The sequence below is a fragment of the Talpa occidentalis genome, unplaced genomic scaffold (assembly GCF_014898055.3).
Source record: "Talpa occidentalis isolate TD23 unplaced genomic scaffold, MPIMG_talOcc4v2.1 talOcc4.2, whole genome shotgun sequence".
NCBI lineage: Eukaryota > Metazoa > Chordata > Mammalia > Eulipotyphla > Talpidae > Talpa > Talpa occidentalis.
The window spans coordinates 127,112,839-127,132,620 of record NW_023602073.1 but is presented as its reverse complement, the minus strand read 5'-3'; the positions used below and the strand labels follow the sequence as shown (position 1 = coordinate 127,132,620).

Genomic DNA, 19,782 nt, shown 5'->3' with positions numbered 1-19,782 from the left:
AATTTTAAAAATTGTAAATTACTTTACAATGAAGATTATTTTATATACCTGTTTGAGATACTATCTTTCTTTAAAAAGAGAAGACCTAGGTATACATTAACAAATGTACCATGACAGTTAAATCTGCAGAGATTTCAAACTCTAAAGAATACAAAAGCAATATTTACACTTTGGCTGATATGATGCTGTCTTTTACTGAATGTCCCAGTGGTGTCTATATGTACAAAAAATGACTAGCTTATTATGTAATCCTTCACATCAAAAACTTCTACTCCTGATCAGACGCAATAACATCAGTTTTACCCTTCCAACTGAAACAACCAAGAAAAGGACAACTTATATGAAACTATGATTTGCAAGATACTGTACATCATTAGTGAAGGTCAGTGCTTCCTGAGAGATGAGAAACAAATAAGGTGAGCCCCTCAATGCCCCAGCTCATATCACTAAGTGCCCAAGTCCTTGTGCAAGGAAGGAAATCCAGATAGAGCCTCGGAGTCTCACTACAATGAGAACAAACCAACACATATAAAGCTCATAGGAAAGAATCTCAGAAAAGTGAGACCTGCAGAAGAAAGTTCCAGAGATCTGCAAAGAGTCCCCAACAGTATTCAGCTGAGTACTGACCAGCACATATATTTGAACAAATACCTGAGATGGGGAAAGTACATTAAGAGCTCCTAACACTCCAACAGGGGCAAAATACAGTTTATTCCCAACAGCTACAGCAGAAAACCCCAAGAGTCATGGGACAGCAAGTAAGATAAACAGAAGGGTCTTGGCTCCCTAGGAGGGACAAATTCGCTCTGGACTGGTTCTACTCCAGCCACGGCTAACAAATCTTAATGCCTAGAGCCAAAGGAAAAAAATCTATTTATCAGTAACTTAATTATGTACAGAACAAAGCCCAAGAATATTTATAGGAAAACAAAACTCTCCAGCTCCCCACAGTGTAAATTTCACAGTGTCTAGAGTCTAATCAAAATGGCTGGGCATACAAACAAAGAGGAAAAAATGGCCCATAATGAAAAGATTAATCAATTAACCTAGAGACCCAGATGTTAGAATTAGCAAATAAAAGCATCAAAACATTTTCTTATTACTGTATTCTTTATGTTTAAAAAGTAGAGATTTATAAGCATTAATAAAAATGACAACTTACACTTACACTTAGAGGAATAAAAACTACAATGTCTGAGAAAAATAAACTGGATGGAGTTAAAAACAAATTAGACATTACAGAACAAAAAAACTGAAAATATAGCAATAGAAACTCCCAGAAGAAAACATATGTGCCACCACTACAATGGGAAAAAAAAAAAAAATCTGAGCAGTAATTATTAACATTTAAACTGCACAAGCATTTTTTTTAAGATTTCTTTTTATTTATTTATGCATACAAGAACTGGGGTGTAGGCCAGAGGTGCGAGGAGTGAGAAGATTCACCAGAGACAGAGTTGGGAGTAGAACAGGCAGATCAATTGAAATACACTGCTGAGGGGAGCAGCGGGCGAGACAGGAGAGGTCCGCTGCACCATAAGGGTTAGCTCCCTGGCTGGGGGATCGATCTCATGCAGCAGTGGCAGGTAATATATAGCTTGATAGCACTGAGACTTTAACTCCTGCGCCACGAGGGAGGCCCCTGCACAAGCATTTTGAACCAGCAAATCTAATTCTAGAAAAATACACAAAAATACATCAGCATATTAAATTCTGTATAGAAGATAATTAGCACTCTGTGAATTAGCACAAACTAGAAATAACCTTCATCGATAAAGAATGGTTGCTCTATTACCATATGGCCACACTAAAGATAATCAAAATAAAAGATTAAATTAGAGATACACATATTGAATTGAAAAGACATCCATGATCTGTCAAGCCAAAAGGAGAAAAAAGGGCAAGTTGTGTGGTATATCTCTAACATGACTCTACCTATGCTCTATCTATGTATATGCTGTATCTACAACATGACTCCATGGCTTATTTTCAAAGAGAAATAAAGAAAGAAAAGAAAAGAAAATGTTTGTATTAGCATAGAAAAACAGTATAGAATATCTTAAGATGGGAGTTGAGTTTGAATAGAAGCAATGGAGACAAGTAATATTTTGTCTATACATCTCTATGTTATTTAAATAATCACGAGCATGTATTACGTTTGAATATAAAATTTAAAAATCAAATAAGCAGCACAGTAACTGACTATACTATATAGTCACATAATATCACTATGAGTGCACCAGCAACATACTAGAATACAAAAATAGGAGGATAAAATTCTTGGTCATTCATGTGAAAAATTCTTATTTTTCAAAGATCTTTAGTAAACAATTTCTTATTTGAGCTTGTTCGCTCAAAATCAGGTACAGCTAATATGGAAGGTAATCTTAAAGACAAGAAAAATCCTGAAATATAAGAAGTTGATATTCAAGGTCACACTCCCTAATGGTAACAGAGAAGGAATTGACATCCAGGTGCCCTTACTTCTACTTTGGTCTGTTTCACTCTACAATTCTAGGGCTAAAACACCACCTTAAACCTTGCAGTCAGCGAAGGGCAGAGAAGCTTCCTCAACACTCAACGAGGAAGAGGAAGGCAGGGACTTGCCACCTCCCACCACACCCACAAACACATCACTTTCAGTCAGTGAAGCTCCCCTGTTTTATACAGAATGATCTTCTGAGTATCATTTTATTTTTTACAAGGACTGCAATGCTGACCAAAGAAAAAGAAATTGAAAGCCAGTGACCGAAAAACTTATGCAGGGTCCCTTTAGTGGCAATAATTCCACCAATAACTGATATTATATAGGGCACAAGATATGTCCTTGAATCTAAAATAAGGCCAGATTCAATCTAAATGTTTAGAGAGAAATTTTCCTTTTGAAATTCAGTTATTTCTTATCAACATAAAGTACCTGATTTTTCTGACAAATTAAAAAAACATAAACTTAATGAAAGATTATCTAATATTCCTAGAAAATGTGCCCTTAAAAATAGAGGATGTTTTAAATGTAATACTAGAATCATAATAATGCTTTAGTTGTAACTGATTCTGATGGAATGGGGAGAATACTAATGATACACATAAATGTAAACAGAAACGCTTAGAGGAAAATAAAACCAAATATTTTTCCATTCTGCCTGAATAATTTTTACACAGTTAGTTTCTTTTTTTTTTTTTTTTTTTGCACGAGATTGGGGAGTGAACAAAACAGAGATCATATTCCCATTCTGAGAAAATAAAGTGTTTTACTATGACTGGTACACATGAAAATAATAAAATAACATCAATATAATTCACAGAGAAGAGCAGACTTTCAAAATGGAAAAACCTGCAAGAGAATTAAAAAGATGCATGTTATTTCTCAACAGCACAAATGTAAGTCCTGACAATGACATCCGGGGTGGGTGGCCACTGTGCTGGATGTCTGGAAGCCAAAGTGCAGGGAAGAGAATGCTGAGGGAACTGTGCATCAGTCAGTACAGCACAGAGCAAATGAGCACAGGCTCTGCAGCCACTGCGAGTTCAATGGTACTTGTCCTTGTTGAATTTGAATTCAGCATCACCTTGGTAGTAGATGTTTTAATACATGGAGGATAGGACTCCCAAAAGTATTCAGATAGGCTTTATCCAAAATGTCTAGAGCAGGCTTTTTATAACATGCACCCTGGCATATGGAGGTAAGGTCAACAGAGGCTGTGAAGGGATTAAGGCACATTTTCTAAGTCTTCAAGTATTTGAAGAATTATCACATAGAAGAGCTTCTGATTGGATCTTAGCAACATGTTCTCATTGACCCAGAAAACAGAAATAGCATGAAGGTGTGAAAGCAAGTTTATTTATTCGGTTATTTACTGAGTTAAATTACTCTATGTGCCAGGCACATTATCTCTTCAAGACAGCAAACATGTCCCTGATTTCACGGAACTTAATAGTCTCATGGGACAGATTTCAGCCCAATTAAGAGAAGAATTTACTAATGCTCAAAATTATCAAACTATTAAAGAGATACAAGAAAAGTTTTTTGTAAATAGAAATTTAAAGTGTAGACATGCGCATTTTTCTTGATCATCGATATTCGTTTTTACATATTGTCTCATTTGATATAATCTTATTATCAATAGATTCTAAAGCAATGTTTTTCAATTCACTGATTTCAGTTACATTGTTTTGACTCAAGAGTTGTCATTATTCATTAGGCCTGAAATCTTTTATGATGAATATTTATTCACAATATTGCTGTAAATAATTTGTCATAAAATACATTTGTTTTTACTAATGTGTATTTCCAGTACAGTATAATCTCTAGGAACACAAAAGTAGAAAAGAAAATGCCAATGTCTTTTTGAAAAGTACTAGTTAGTTTTGATTTTATATTCCTACTATATTACTTAGCCAGAGTACTGGCTAACGGTTATATAAAAATATTCTTGTGATAAAAAGAGCTTTTGTTAGTGTGAAAATCACAACTCACTTTTTATCTGTGTTAACTTATATTCTGGAAGAACTTATGAATAATTTAAGAGATTGCTCAATTCCTTCTAGTACTACAACACTGCTTCAAGCACTAAATGGAAAGTCACATAGGAAACACATCAGATATCCCTCAAAAGTCAGTTGAGATGGCTTCCTAAATAATGTGTTTACCTCACAGCTAAAAATACAAGTTGTTTGAAGAACAATTTCTTTAAAATATTTTTTTAAACACTAGGGGACTTTCTTTTTTTTTTTTTTAAGATTTATTTTATTTACACAAGAGCAGGAGTACAGTCCAGATGCGGGGAAGGGTGAGAGGATTCACCAGAGACAGAGTGGGGAACAGAACAGGCAGACTGACTGAAATACACTGCAGAGGCGAGCAGCAGGTGAGACAGGAGAGGTCTGCTCGCATTGTGGGTTGCTCTGAGGCCTGCGGGGATCAAACTGGCACTGCAGATGCTGCGGACAGCTTCACAGCGCTGCGCTCAACCACCTGCGCCACCAGGGAGGCCCCACACTAGGGGACTTTCATATAAAAGTACACTGAATGAATAATTTAATAAAGAAACAGTACTTTTATAATCTTAACAAATACACTTTATGTGTTACATATGTATGTATTTTTACAAAGGAGATTTTTCTTCAGATGAACTATTTTAAATGTGTACAACAAAAAATGTATACCTAAAATGTAAAGAAATTGCTGGAAGTTGTCTCAAATAAATTGTACACAGATCAATTTTAATAAAACCATGTATGTCTAATTAGACACATTTCATTGCAAAACAAACATTTTTTTCTCCCTTTTGCCATTTTCTTCTCTTTCTAAAACTGTAAGGAAAGTTTATATGACAGTGTGATCTATGTGATCTTTGAGAATAAAGCACAAAGTGATTTATTAATAAGAATAATATAGAATACAAAATACAAATTAAGTGGCCCATATATTTAGCTGTTTCAGGATGTGGGTACAACAAATAAAAAGTTAGATTTTAGTTTTTCAAAGATTAATTTTGACTGAACAATATACCATAGAATGAGTGATAAGTTTTTCCATGATTTCCAATGGAAAGATATTTTCTAATACAATAAAATTATGTCACATTCATAATGAAAAAATATCAATATAATTGGAGAATTACTTTTTAGTCATCCAAAACTCCAATGAAATAAAAACCATAAAATTATTTCTGTCATTCCTATCACTATTTAAAGATTATCACTATTTAAGGGATTCTGTTTTCATAAAGTGCTTAAATTGCTTCATTTTAGATGGCTTTAGTAAGTCATCTGAACTATGTTTCAACATAAAGGGTGACAATATGTTGAAACCAAATTTTAATCTAAAATTTTTATATTCATCATTTTAAATAGATGTTTCCAATTGATAACTGTGTGAAATTTTTAAATGTTTCATTCATAAGAGCAAGTCTTTAATTATACCTTGATGCCAGAGGAATCACATTCATTCCACTTCCCCCGAAGAGGAAGAGACCAGATTGAGCAATCTAACACTCGCCCCATTCTCTTATTATTCAACTGTGTTCTGGACAGATCACTTAACCCTGACAATGAAAGTTATGAGACCACAATAAATTGTCTTTCAGGTCTCTTCTCATCCTAAAAAATTGCTAGTCCATGTAAACTGTCAGATAGAGCTGGGGTCTCATCATTCAGAGAGAATTTTATTTTCATACAAAGATTTAGACAATGAATGTAGATGAGGGAAAGCTATCCATGGTGAAATGTTCTTTCTTTTCTTTTTTCATAATTATTTTTAAATTGTATTTTTTTTTAATTGAGGTAATGCTGGTTTATAACACTGTATAAACAGTGTGTGAAGCTAACGCCGGGACAAAGCAAAAGAACTAAGAGGGATGATACCGCTGGGCCTCTACTGTGAGGAGTCTGCTGGCTGGTTCGGCCTTCTAGAGGAAGCTGTGATCTCAGCTAAGCCCAGTCTTCAGGGTCTCCTGGGTGGCGCAGCAGGTTGGGCACAGTGCTGTGAAGCTGTCTGCAGCATCTTCAGCACCGGTTCGATTCCCTGCCAGCCAAGGAGATGCCCACATGGCAAGGCAGACCTCTCCTGTCTCGCCCACTGCTCCCCTCAGCGGTGTTTTCAGCCGTCTGCCTGTTCTGCTCCCCACTCTGTCTCTAGTGAATTCTCTCGCCCTCCCGTGCCTCTGGCCTGTACCCCAGTGCTTGTATCAATAAATACATCTTTAAAGACCCAGGCTTCAGCTAAGTCAACAAGGTGAAGGGGTATCCCTGGAACTGTTAGAGAATCCAGTTGCTAATTTACAGTGTAACAGATTAGCATAGTGATTAAGAGCGCAGAATCAGACTGCTTATATTTGAGTCCTGATAAGTATTGGAGTCTGCATACTAACAAATTACTTAGCCTGTTTGTGCCTCTGTTCTCTTATCTGTATGATGGGGATGTGATAATAATGGGCCCTATCTCATAGAGTTAAGATCAAATGAGTTAACATTTGTAGGATGACCAGAATAAGTTCTGGCATAAAATAAATCCACTTAAGTGTTTGAAAGTCAAGTGAAATCAAAGAGGAAATGTTTGGAACCAGAATATGCCACCCCAACATAGGGTTTATTTTCAAGCTGGAGACAAACGGGCATCAATAAATGAAGAAAGAAACTTTCCCAGAGTTTCCCTTAATCTGACTAAAAAGCAGAAACTTCTAAAAAATGAAGATTGTCAAAAATCCCCTCTCTGAGGAAAGTTTTATGGGCAAAGTGGCCCTGCACAAACAAAACTTACTCCATTAAATTCCCCCATATATTTACTTTCCCACTTTGCTACCCTTGAAAGCCTAAAGCCCTTTTCCTTTATTTTAGCTCTTCTCTACAAATGTGTTGTTCATTTGTTAAGATGTCAGAGTAACCATTTCTAACCATCCCTTTGAGTTATTCTTCCTTGAGGTTTCCCCCACATGATCTGTACAGCATTTTTCTCTTGTTAATCTTTTGTCAGTCTAATTTTATAAGATTCCAGAGAGAGAAGCTAGGGCGGGGAGAAGGAAGCAATCTTCCTCCCCTATGAGAGGTGAGAAGGGAAGCAAGTCTGGAGGGGGCATGCCCAGGGGGCCTGCACACAGAAGCAGGGCACCAGAGGCCAGACGGGCCTCAGCGCACAGGCTGTGAATGCAGGCATCCTGACCGGGGAGAAAAGCAACCTTTCTTAGATCTTAGTGAAGTGTGGTGAAGGTGTTCTGGTGTTTCTGAAGAGAGCCCTGCCATGGCCATTAGGGGGGAGGGGCAACAGGCTGCTGGGACACCTACCTGCCCACTGAGGTTAGAACTCCTCCACGGACCTCACATGTTAACAGGACAGCCAAGAAGAGCACAATGGTATCAGCAACTGAATAGATGCCCACAAGGAGCAGAAAACACAAGGCTGTTCTCTTTATTTTTGGGGGGAATTGAGTCAAAGAAAAAGAAAATACAATCTTCAAATGAACACCCTAAAATTTTTTCATTCTTCCTTTTATGAGATAAATGCATTTGGAGTCTTTTATCATGCTAACCAAGGACACTGTCCTCATTTAAAAAAAAAAGATTTGCAAGGACTATTATAATTCCAGCAGGCTAAATTTTTAGCAGTCTCTCAATCTCATATACTTCTTAACAAAATTACATTTCACTGAAAAAAATGAATAAAATCATATTCATTTCTATGGCCAAAAGCTTTACAGTGTAATTTTATCATTGTAAAATGTGGAGAAATGCTACATAAATGCATAATTTCCAATACCTTTTTAACTCTATGAACTACTAGGTAATTACGAAAAAGAAGAAGGTGCTGTTTTATTCTGGAAAAACAGGATCACTCAAGGTCACAGTAAAAAGCTAAGAAACAGAGTCTCTGGTGTCACAGACCTGACCTGTTCCCTCAAGCAGCTGTCACCATAAGCCTTCTTCATGCAGTGTGCAAAGATGGGCTGGGTCTCCTCAAGCCACCAACATCTACCAAAAGCAGTACAAACAGTACATCTGCACACATAATTCAAGAACTGAAGACCTAAACTCATCAATTCACTCTATTAGTGCACAACCTACAATAATTTTCAATTTTATAACAAAATTCTAAATTATTTTACACCCTATTAAGTTTTAGTAATGAGTTCAAATATTAGTCTCCTTTTATCATAACTCATACCTTTTTTCTTAACTATATAATTTTTTTTACTTTTAACTTGTAGATATAAACTAAAACAAATCAGACAATGCCGGAATTATAATTTTCAACTATTTTTCTAGTTACTTTTATTTCATAATATTTAAACTTTACTTCTTTATAAATGCCATTTATTGCCTTTAAAAATTCTCCTGCTTTCCACTATGTCAAACAGGTTCTGTGTTCATTATTTTTAACAAAGTTTTAATTGTATGTATATGCATATTCATATACATGGCTTATTACAAAGTCTTAAGAAATACAGTTCTTTTAATAAATGTAGTGGTCAAGATGTGTCCATACACACCACCAAGTATTATATAGCACAACAAAGGATGAACTGCAGCCATTTTCAACAAACTGTGGGGACTTTGAAAGAATTACCTGGAGCAAAGTAAGTCAGAACAGTAAAAACAAATATTGGACATTCATATAAGAGAAAAATTCAACAATTTAAAACACTTTCAAAAACTAGTGGACATCAACCATCATTCTGAGGGCTACAAGTTAGAGAGAGGGAGGAGGGAAAGTCACAAGGGAACATAAAGGATGGTGGTAGGCAGGACACGCGACATGAAAAAAAGAAATTTTATATGAATTGCTAAGCTCTAAAATGTGTTTGCATGAATTATCTCTTGCAGGAGGAAATATGAACATTTAGCTAGCTAGTACTATCTTATTTAAATGAATTGGAACACTATAAATTGCTTCCAATTTGTTTGTCAAAAAGCTAAAGAAAAATGATTGTTTAATTCAGCTCCTTTCAAGAAGAGAAAAGAAATGCTGGATTCCTGGAAGGTATTCTTCTGAAAGTTAGAACATATTATTTAAATAGTCTATAAAATGACACAAAAACATAATAAATTATTTTACTGATACGGATAGACTAAAGCAATACTAATCTTGGGCATCCTTGTAAAAACTAATCTAATAAAGTGAAATATTGATAATACTCCATGTATTGAACAATCTGACCATCTGAACATAATATAAGTAAGGGCTCTAACTATACTTCAATGAAAAATTTCCATATATATACTGAATATTATTTAGATTTCTTATAAAAGTACATAAAAACTAAAATTGTGTGTATAATACACACACAAAGGATTAAAATGAGTATAATAGTGATTATGCAAGGAAATAGAGTGCTGTGCTCTCTATTTTCCATTTTTGTGATGCTTTTGTTTAAATTTTTGGAAAAAGTATATATATTTTTAAGCAAAAGTCTCTGGCATCAAGAAAGGAATTACAAGGGCCATGGCCTTTTCTAAAATGACAAATCATCATCCTTGGGTTCACAGTTATATTAACACTGGTGAGGTTTCACATTCCTCAGCACACAATGGATCTTTCATCAATATTGGAAAATGTCTTTGTGAGAATATTTGCTATGAATGGATGGAATTCTCTACTGCAAGTACCCATTGAAATATTTAAAAGAACAATGAATGAATGACTAATTAGAAATATTTCTTGAGCTAGGGATATTTATGTTTCAAAAGAAAAGATCTAAATCTAGCTTTTTTTTTTTTTTTTTTTTGCAGTCAGGAAGAACAGATTAAGTCTAGTACCTGTGGATATCAGCTCCCAAATGATTTGCCATCAAACTATTAGAGCTGTTTTCTCCTTGACCAACTAATGACTTTAAGTCCAACTTGATTCTTGTGTATTTGCTTGCAATTTTGTTTGCTTATACATACTTCATTCTGCTAAAGAAAAACTTGATCCTCATGTCTTCCCACCCCCAAAAAATAGGTACACTTTTAAATGAGCAACTATAAAACTGCAAAATAAAGACAAAAGAGTAGTAAGTGAAAAATGTATGAAAAATTATCATATGATATGATACTCTTTTATAAAGTTAAAACCAACTGAAAATACATATACGTTGGGATATACAAGAAAATAATGATGACTACAAGAGGATGGTTAGTTCATATTAAGGAAGGCAAGGGATGAATTAATGAAAGGACAATATGATTAGATTATTGCCACAGTCTTAGTTTTCATTTTTGGTGGTAGATACCCAGGTGATTGTTATATTATCGATAGATGATTGATTAATTGATAGATTAATAAGACAGACAGACAAAGATGGACCAAACATGAACAAATGATGAATTGTATGTTATGAACCAAGGATTCTACCGAGGATCCTTGAAATGGAAATGAGATGACATGACATGATATGAAAAGAAATGAAAATAAAAAATGTTTACAGTATGCAGGTTAATACCCAACCTATGATCTCTGGACCAAACTCAAAAGTCACTCATCCAGCTTTCTGCATCTATTTTCCTAACAGTTTCAATTGTACTGTACAAAGCAACATGTTCTCCAATAAACGTGCAATCTTTCACCATCACGAATGGACCTTCTGCTCAGACAGTACTACTTAAACATGAAGGAAAACAAAAAGTGGCACAGAGGAAAATGTTGCTGATTCATCTACTGACAATTCTCACAAGTCTTAAATAGGCAACTACTGGTTCTTATACATGCTTTCAATACTTACTAAATGCCAACTCTGTCAAATCTCATGATAACTACTGGGAACCCTCAAACTTATGAACAGAACAATCCTAACAAATACTTCAGTCTAGTCCATCACTTTCCAGACAGCCCCAGAATCAACATATTACTCAACTCTAAGAATCAAGGTAAATTTTCAGGCCATTTTATTTGGCTCATTATTTCACAGGCAAACAGTGAAGCAGCTCATTTATAAAGTGAGGTTATATTGGCTGTAAAATATTTTTAAATGTCAAATCCCTGTTACAAGAATTAGGAAAAAACAGATGAGATTTAACATAGAATACTGCTGTTTGTTTTACCTGCCATTTCCAAAAGGAGGTTTATGTGATCTCCTTCTGCCAGCTTCACAAATCCAACCTGACTATTAAAAGTGTCAACTCCTTGAAAGGGCAAAGACAAATGCTTTCCTTGGAGGATTTCTTCTATGAATGGTTTTAATTCCAAAAGAGCATCAATACCACTGTTAAGAGAGAATATATTTTCCAATAACATATTAAGTAATAAATATACAAAAATGAACAAGAAACAAAGTAATCAGTTTTAGAAAGATAATTCAGTTGACATTTGTGCTAACCATTTTAAGGCTTAAATACCTTAGAAATCTAATCTGTACAACTAAAATAGAACTAATAATATTTTTTATAAAGATGTATTTATTTATGCATAGAAGAACTGGGGTGTAGGCCAGAGATGCAAGGGGCGAGAGACAGAATGGGAAGTATAACAGGCAGATCTACTGAAACACACTGCTGAGGGGAGCAGAGGGAGAGACAGGAGAGGTCTAAGCCATATGTGGGTCACCTCCCTGGCCAGGAATAGAACTCAGGCCGCAGCTGTGATAGCATAAGGCTGAGACTTAACCTCTACACCACTAGAGAGGCCCTGATATTAATTTTTAAACGAATAATATGGAAGTTAATTAAATTTTTACTTATGAAGGCTAGAACTGGATTTTTTAGTAAACTTAATGTAGTAAATATAGACATGGATTTATAATGCATTCAGAAAAGTTATATAATGTAATAATACAATAATACAATGCTATGTCAATAAAAAATAAATTTAAAAATTTTTAAATATCTACCTAATTATATCACATTGAAGACATGAAGGAAAATACTTTTTAATAGTTCACCAGAAAGTTTTTAACCAAGGAACTGCTGCATAGAGTACGCCAAAGAAAAATATATATATACCAATAATATGTTCCAAAATCCTGGTACCTATAAGAGCTTAGGTTATGCAGAACATTCTAAATTCTCATTAAAGGTACTTATACAGCATTACTATTTACAAGGCATTCTACTAGAACTTAATATGCATTATCTCTTAAAATATGTCTCCATAATAAGATAATTTACCATACCTGGATTCATATAAAATAAAGTTTTATTTTGTCCAACTATAGCTTAGTTTCTTATATTTGTTTTGTCTATGTGACTACAGGGCTGCATGTATTTCAAATGCTTCATTTTTCTTTATAAAAATAAATATTTACTATATTAATAAATTAGACATCAAATTTGGCATATTTTAAAAATTAAGATCATCTTGAAGAGAACTTCCATCTTGAAGAAAATTCTAGTGCACGTACCTTATGACAAAAAAATAAAATTTCACTAGAGGGCAGCAATTACTCAAAAAAGAAGTAAGTACATTTTTATATTATGGGAAGTCCAGTAAAGCACTGGTCTGCTGAGCTACCATGAATTTAAATTATCTTAATCAGTGACTTGTTCCCCAGTAATTTACATGTTAAATTGTGAAAATATTAAGGAATTTTTCTATACCATTCATATTTCTAAGTCACTCTTTCTATAGAGTTTTTGATTTTCTTTTTCTTTTCCCATTTAAATTGCATTATTTTTTATTGCATTAATGTTGGTTTCCAACACTGTAAAATGTAGAGGTATAGAGTCACACCTCCTCAGATTATGTCATCATACCACAACCAACCATGGAAGACTCCATAATCCTCCACTGTAATCCACTGAGTCCTCTCCCTCCGTTTGTCCCCTAGTCCTCACCTTCCCCTTCTAGTAGCTTCAGTACTATAGTCAGATCTCTAGGGTTTGTTTTGGTTTAGTTTTGTCAGTCCTTTTGTTTTCTTTATATTCCACAAGAGTGAAACAATCCAGTATTTGTCCTTCTCCTTCTGACTTATTTAGCATAATCCCCTTCAATTTACTTTCACCACTACTATTCAGCATAGTAGTGGAAGTCCTAACTAGAGTAACTAGGTAAGAGAAAGGTATAAAAGGGATCCAAATTGGAACGTAAAGCCATCACTGTTTGCAGATGGCCTGAGAATATACAGACAGACTTTTAACTGATTTTCATCTATGACTTACTTCCACACAGAATCTCATTTCTCTCATAACATATTGTACAACACTTCAAAATAGCTTCCAAAATATCAACATTTCTCACAGTACCTCCACTCCATATCCTAAATCCAAGCAACTGTTTCTATGCTTATCCAAAAAGACACAGTATACGCTCTGAAATACTGTCCTTCACCGGTATGCTATGAGTGAAAGCATGTGAAAATAGAACAGTCACTCTGACTCATCTGTCATAAATTGGAGAAATTCAAGATACTCATTTTAAATGAAACTAAAGTAGGTCATACTAAAGGTCAGGACTTTTCAGATACAGGAAATTCTATACCCCATGTTCCTTTAAAATAATATAGATGATCTAAACTCAGTCCAGTTTTCAGTTCTCTAGTAGCATAAATCAATAAATTAGTCCTACCAAGATGTCACTAGTGTGGAAGCATAGTATCTGTTGGTAAGTAACATTAACTTTCAAACTCTTTTAAACAAAAATGTTTTAGAGAGTAGTTTATGGAAAGGTTGTTTTGTTGTAAAGTGAATAAAAAGGATATGCAGGTGAGAAATGAAATTCTGAAACTGGTGTTCAGACCCAAAAGTTCCATATCAAATTAAGTCAGGACAGCTGTATTATAAAATCTGCAGGTAGGCTTGGCTTAATATATGTCTGATCGTTTCTTCCAAACTGTAAGGATACAGAAGACATTAGGCAATATCTGCCTGAAGAAATCCATGATTTTAAAAAAATGTCTCTACACACTCCTTATCCAACCCATTGGTCAATACTCACACATGTAAAATATGACACTAACCTTGAAAACAAAGAATATATTATAGAAAAAGAAAGTGACAATCCGGCTGCCTAGAATATTATATAGTATAGAGTGAAAAATAAAACTAAAAGATTACACTCATATAAATAATCTTACCATAAAACCCAATCAGTTTCATTCTCACTACATAGCTGCCCAAATGGGCCACAGCTTAAATTTTCACCATCATTTGGCAGTTGAAACTAGTATAGCAAACCCTTTTCTGGTTCTACTATAGTTATTTAGGTCATTAAGGTATCTAGTCAACTAAAATGTATAATCCAAGAGCACAAATCCATTCCTGATTCATCTTTAACTTCCCTAAATCACTTAGCTTGGTATCTAAGTGATACATGGTTGACAATTCATGTTGGTTGAATTGCAAGGTGTTATCTTGTCAGTATAACAAACTTTATTTCATCGATGTTTCATTAGTAACTCAGTCAAGAGTGATCACTAAATTGCATATATCTAACATTTTTCAAAGAAACCATTCCCAAGGTCACCATAAGAACGCCACTTGAACTCTTCAATCACAAAGCAACTTGCTTAGCATTTTGTTTTTTACATAAAGCTGAAAGGTATTTGCAAACAGACATGTAAAACACAGCTGAATGGTTTAGAGTGACACTGCTCTGTACAATAACTCCTCAATAAGTGATACTGCTATTCAGGACAAGATAACACTTCCTACTTCACAATGGTCCCGTGCACAGCAGAACCCTGACTCCTGCTGTCTACTCCGGTTTCCTAACCTCCAGTCTAACTTCTCCCTCTGCTCTCACGCACTTGTGCTCATTTTCCCCTCCTGTCCCCATTCCACCCACCTCTCTTTTTCTCTCTCTCCCTCTCTGCCTTTCTAAGAATAACTAATGAGTAACTGAAATTGTCCACTGGCCTAGTAGAATGGCAGCTCTATAATAAGAAGCACCTACTATGTGTCAGGTCCTACATTGAAAACTCTTATATGAATCAATACTATTTTTTTCTACACTTACTTAAAAAGTAAAAGATTTGCCCAGGGCCTCCCTGATGGCACAAGGGGTTAAGCACCGCACTATGAAGCAATCCGCAGCCTCTGCAGCACGAGTTTGATCCCTGGCTGGCCAGGGAGCAACCCACATAGCATGGCAGACCTCTCCTGTCTTACCCGCTGCTCCCCTCAGCAGTATATTTTGGTCAGCCTGCCTATTCTGCTCCCTGCTCTGTCTCTGGTTAATCCCCTCACCCCCCCCCCCCTGCACCTCTGGCCTGTACCCCAGCTCTTGTATGCATAAATCTTAAGAAAAAAACTACATAAACTATCAAAAAAAAAAAAAAAAAAGACTTGCCCAAATTCAGGCAGCTAATAAGAGACAGTGGTGCCATGGTTTGAGAATCTTTACCAAGAATTTTAATGTAAATGGTCAGATTCCAGTGTGCTTACATAATTAACATGAGCAAAACCAATGTACAACAAAGGGCTTCCACTGGATAACAAAAACAGAATAAAGATGTCTTTTCTACATTAAAAAGAACATTTATATGGCTAATTCTTTACACTATTAATTAGCATAAATTATAACAAAGAAAACTTTAAAATGTCAATGTTTCTTCAGGTTCAGCTATGCTTATTCATTTTTTTACTTTTTTATTATTAATTTTTTGTAATTTTTTACACCATTCTTCATTTTTGAACAATATTTTCTTCCCCCAACCCCCTCAGGTGTAGTCCCCATAGAGTTTCCTTCACCAATGCACCCGTGCACCATCACCTCAGTCCCCTGTGCTCCTCCCTCCCTCCCTCTGATCCCTCTCCCTCCTCCTCCCCTGCAGTAGGTCTCTGGTTTATAATTGTCTGTTTTTGCTTTGCTGTACTTTGTACTGTTATTATTTTTTTTACACTGATGTCTTATTTGGTTCCCCTATATTCCTGCTATAAGTGAAACCATCCGATATTTTTCTTTTTCCTTCTGCCTTATTTCACTGAGCATAATTCCTTCTAGCTCCATCCACGTTGCTGTGAATGGCATGAGGTTATCTTTTTTGACTGCTGAATAATATTCCATTGTGTATATATGCCACATCTTCTTGATCCAGTCATCTATTTTTGGACATTTGGGTTGTTTCTAGGTTTTAGCTATTGTAAATAGTGCTGCAGTAAACATAGGTGTACAGGTGTTCTTTTGAATCAATGTTTTTGTGTCCTTTGGGTAGATCCCTCGTAATGGAATTGCCAGGTCATACGGTAGTTCCATTTTCAGTAGACTGAGGAACCTCCAGACAGCTTTCCATAGTGGGTGGACCAGTTTGCACTCCAAACAGCAATGTAGGAGAGTTCCTTTTTCACCACATCCTCACCAACATTTGTTGTTGCTTGTTTTTTTTGATATGTGCCATTTTTACTGGTGTAAGGTGGCATCTCAATGTGGTTTTAATTTGCATTTCCCTGATGATAAGGGATGTTGAACATTTTTTCATATGCCTGATGGCCATTTGCATTTCCTTTTTGGAGAAATGTCTTTTAAGTTCTTCTGCCCACTTCTTGGCTGGATTATTTTGTTTTTGTTAAGTCATATGAGTTCTTCATATATCTTTGTGATCAGTCCATTATCAGTTGTATGGAAAAGTGCAAAGATTTTTTTCCCAATCAGTGGGGTGTCTGTTTTGGTTAATGTCTCTTTCGCTGTACAGAAGCTTTTCAGTTTGATGTAATCCCGGGTGTTTATCTTTTCCTTGACTTTCTTTGTTTTGGTGATGAGTCTTTAAAGATGTTACTGAGATGTACATTTTGTAGTGCTTTACCTATATTTTCTTCTATATATTTTATGGTTTCAGGTCTTATGTCCAGGTCTTTTATCCATTTTTGAGCTGATTTTTGTGCATGGTGAGAGGTAGTGGTCTACTTTCATTTTTTTGCATGTGGTGGTACAGTTTTCCCAGCGCCATTTATTAAACAAACTGTCCATGTTCCATTGCATATTCTTTGCTCCTTTGTCAAAGATTAGTTGTCCAGGGCCTCCCCAGTGGCAGAGTGGGTTGAGCACAGCGCTGTGAAGCTGTTCACAGCCTCTACAGTGCCAGTTCGATTCCTGGCCAGCCAGGGAGATTCCCACATGGTGCAGCAGACCTCTCCTGTGACGCCCACTGCTCCCCTCAGCAGTATATTTTGGTCATCTGCCTGTTCTGTTCCCTGCTCTGTTTCTGGTGAATCCTGTCACCCTCCCACGCCTCTGGCTTGTACCCCAGTGCTTGTATAAATAAATAAATCTTTAAAAAAAAAGAGATTAGTTGCCCATATAAGCATGGCTTTATTTCTGGGCTCTCTATTTGGTTCCATTGGTCTGTGTGTCTGTTTTTGTTCCAGTACCAAACTGTCTTAATTATTATGGCTTTATAGTATAGCTTGAAGTTTGGAAGTGTGATACCTTCTTTCTCTTTTGTTTTCATCAGTAGGGCTTTGGCTATTCATGGTTTTTTTGTGGTTCCGTATGAATTTCATCAGTATTTGTTCTATTTCTTTGAAGAATGTCATTGAGATTTTTATTGGAATAGCATTGAACCTGTATATTCATGCTTACTCATTTAAAATATTAATTTCGGGGGCCTCCCTGATGGCACAAGGGGTTGAGTCTCAGCACTATGAAGCTATCAGCAGCCACTGCAGCACAAACTGGATCCCTGGCCAGCGAGCTACCCACATGGTGCAGCAGACCTCTCCTGTCTCACCCACTGCTCCCCTCAGCAGTGTATTTCAGTCAATTCACCTGTTCTGCTCCCTACTCTGTCTCTGTGAATCCTCTCTCTCTCTCTCTCTCTCTCTCTCTCTTACACACACACACACACACACCCAGCACCTCTGGCCTATACCCCATCTCTTGTATGCATAAATAAATAAAATAAATCTTTTAAAAAATATAAATTATTAATTTGGAAAATAATACTACTCACATGTTTACTTCATCTTCATTTAGTAACTGCATCACTAGCAGGGTAATATGAAAGGATCCATCTCTGGTCATTGTTTGGGCCAGTCGCTTGTCTTGTTTTATTATTTCATTTTGCAGAATCTTAATTCCTTTTGTAATCTAGGTATACACAAAATAGAGAGTAGATAAGCAAATTTCTTTATAATTAAATGCAAATCATGAAGAAAAATAATCAACAACCAAAAAACCAATGTCAAGATTCTTGACATTCTCAACCAAACATTGTTGAATTGTCTACTTGAATTCAAATATCCTGGATAGATAACTTGGAAAACTTACTAAGATGTATAAGTTTAACACAAAAATCACACAATGCTTGTCCACCTTAAGATCATCAAGCCCAACAACCTTATTTAACAGACTGGGTCACTAGTTGAATAGAAAAATTCTGAATAGCTATGCATCTTTCAGCAACTTGTCCTTGAATATACAGTATGACTTATGATCTTTCCTAAAAAAAGTTTTATTCTTGCCACAGAAAGGTCAAACCAGCAGACAACATTCCATTTCTGTTGGAAGTAATATTTATTTGTCCCCAAGTGAATGTGTCTGAGAACCCATTCTTCTTGGCCTTTAAGATTTTTTAGGACAGCAATTATTTCAAAAGGAATGACTACTGTTATTTTTCCAGACATGTGAGCAGGGGCATAACTGAGGAGTTGCAAAGAATTCTAAATGCATATATTAGAAAAGTCATTACAGTCTGCGTCCAGGAGAATCTACTGGTCCCTCATCAGCCTTCTCAGTACCTACTCCTCTGAAACAAGAAGAGGAATGATGCCTCTTCCTGCCTCTATTTCCAATTAGATTCAATCCTCTTCAACCTCTAAATGTGAATATACTAGAAAATAGTTTGACTATGAAATAGCAAACTGAGAAATACTCAGACAAAAGAGAGCACTCAGGAGCCTTGAAGGAATAAAAATACCCGAGGCATTAAAAGAGAAAGAAAAAAAGGGGTTGGTAACAGAAGCAGGGTTCATCAAAAAACAGCAGAGATAAGAAAAAAACTGAATCATGAGCACAGCAGACTGTTCTGATACTAGAGTGGCTGTTTTATCCTCAACAATGTTCCCATTATCTGCGGAATGTGATGGGACACATCACGAGATGCTGTCCTGGGATCTGACTTCCCACGTATTTTTTACAATAAATGCACATCACAAATTAACCTCAGTACTTCCCAATTCCTTGCAGTCTGGAAGAGAGTCACACAGGAAACAGTGTTTTCCTGATTGGAAGTTATGCAATAGTACCTAACATAATTATTTCCCAAGGCAAGATGTCACATCGATGAAGCCCAACAATATTGATTACCTGATAAATAAAATGCTCCTAACATAACAGTACAAAAAAGATCTTGGAGTCAGTTTCCTCTGTTAATAAGACTAAATCGTAAACTCCTCAGAGGAAATGTCTATTTCTTCAACCCTGCTGTTTCACCACTATGC

At 35.7% G+C, this 19,782-nt stretch overlaps 1 protein-coding gene across 4 annotated transcripts in view; it reads right to left on the bottom strand.

Annotated features, from left to right (window-relative positions):
• The window catches only part of AKAP7 (A-kinase anchoring protein 7), a 97,293-nt gene that overhangs the window by 60,512 nt on the left and 16,999 nt on the right, over window positions 1–19,782 (bottom strand). For all 4 annotated transcript variants that reach the window (XM_037520397.2, XM_037520398.2, XM_054697837.1 and 1 more), the window contains exons 4-5: window positions 18,294–18,430; window positions 11,515–11,675 (exon numbers count right to left, since the gene is read on the bottom strand). In XM_037520397.2, coding sequence (XP_037376294.1) covers window positions 11,515–11,675; window positions 18,294–18,430 — 298 coding nt within the window. The remainder of the gene's footprint in view (window positions 1–11,514; window positions 11,676–18,293; window positions 18,431–19,782) is intronic.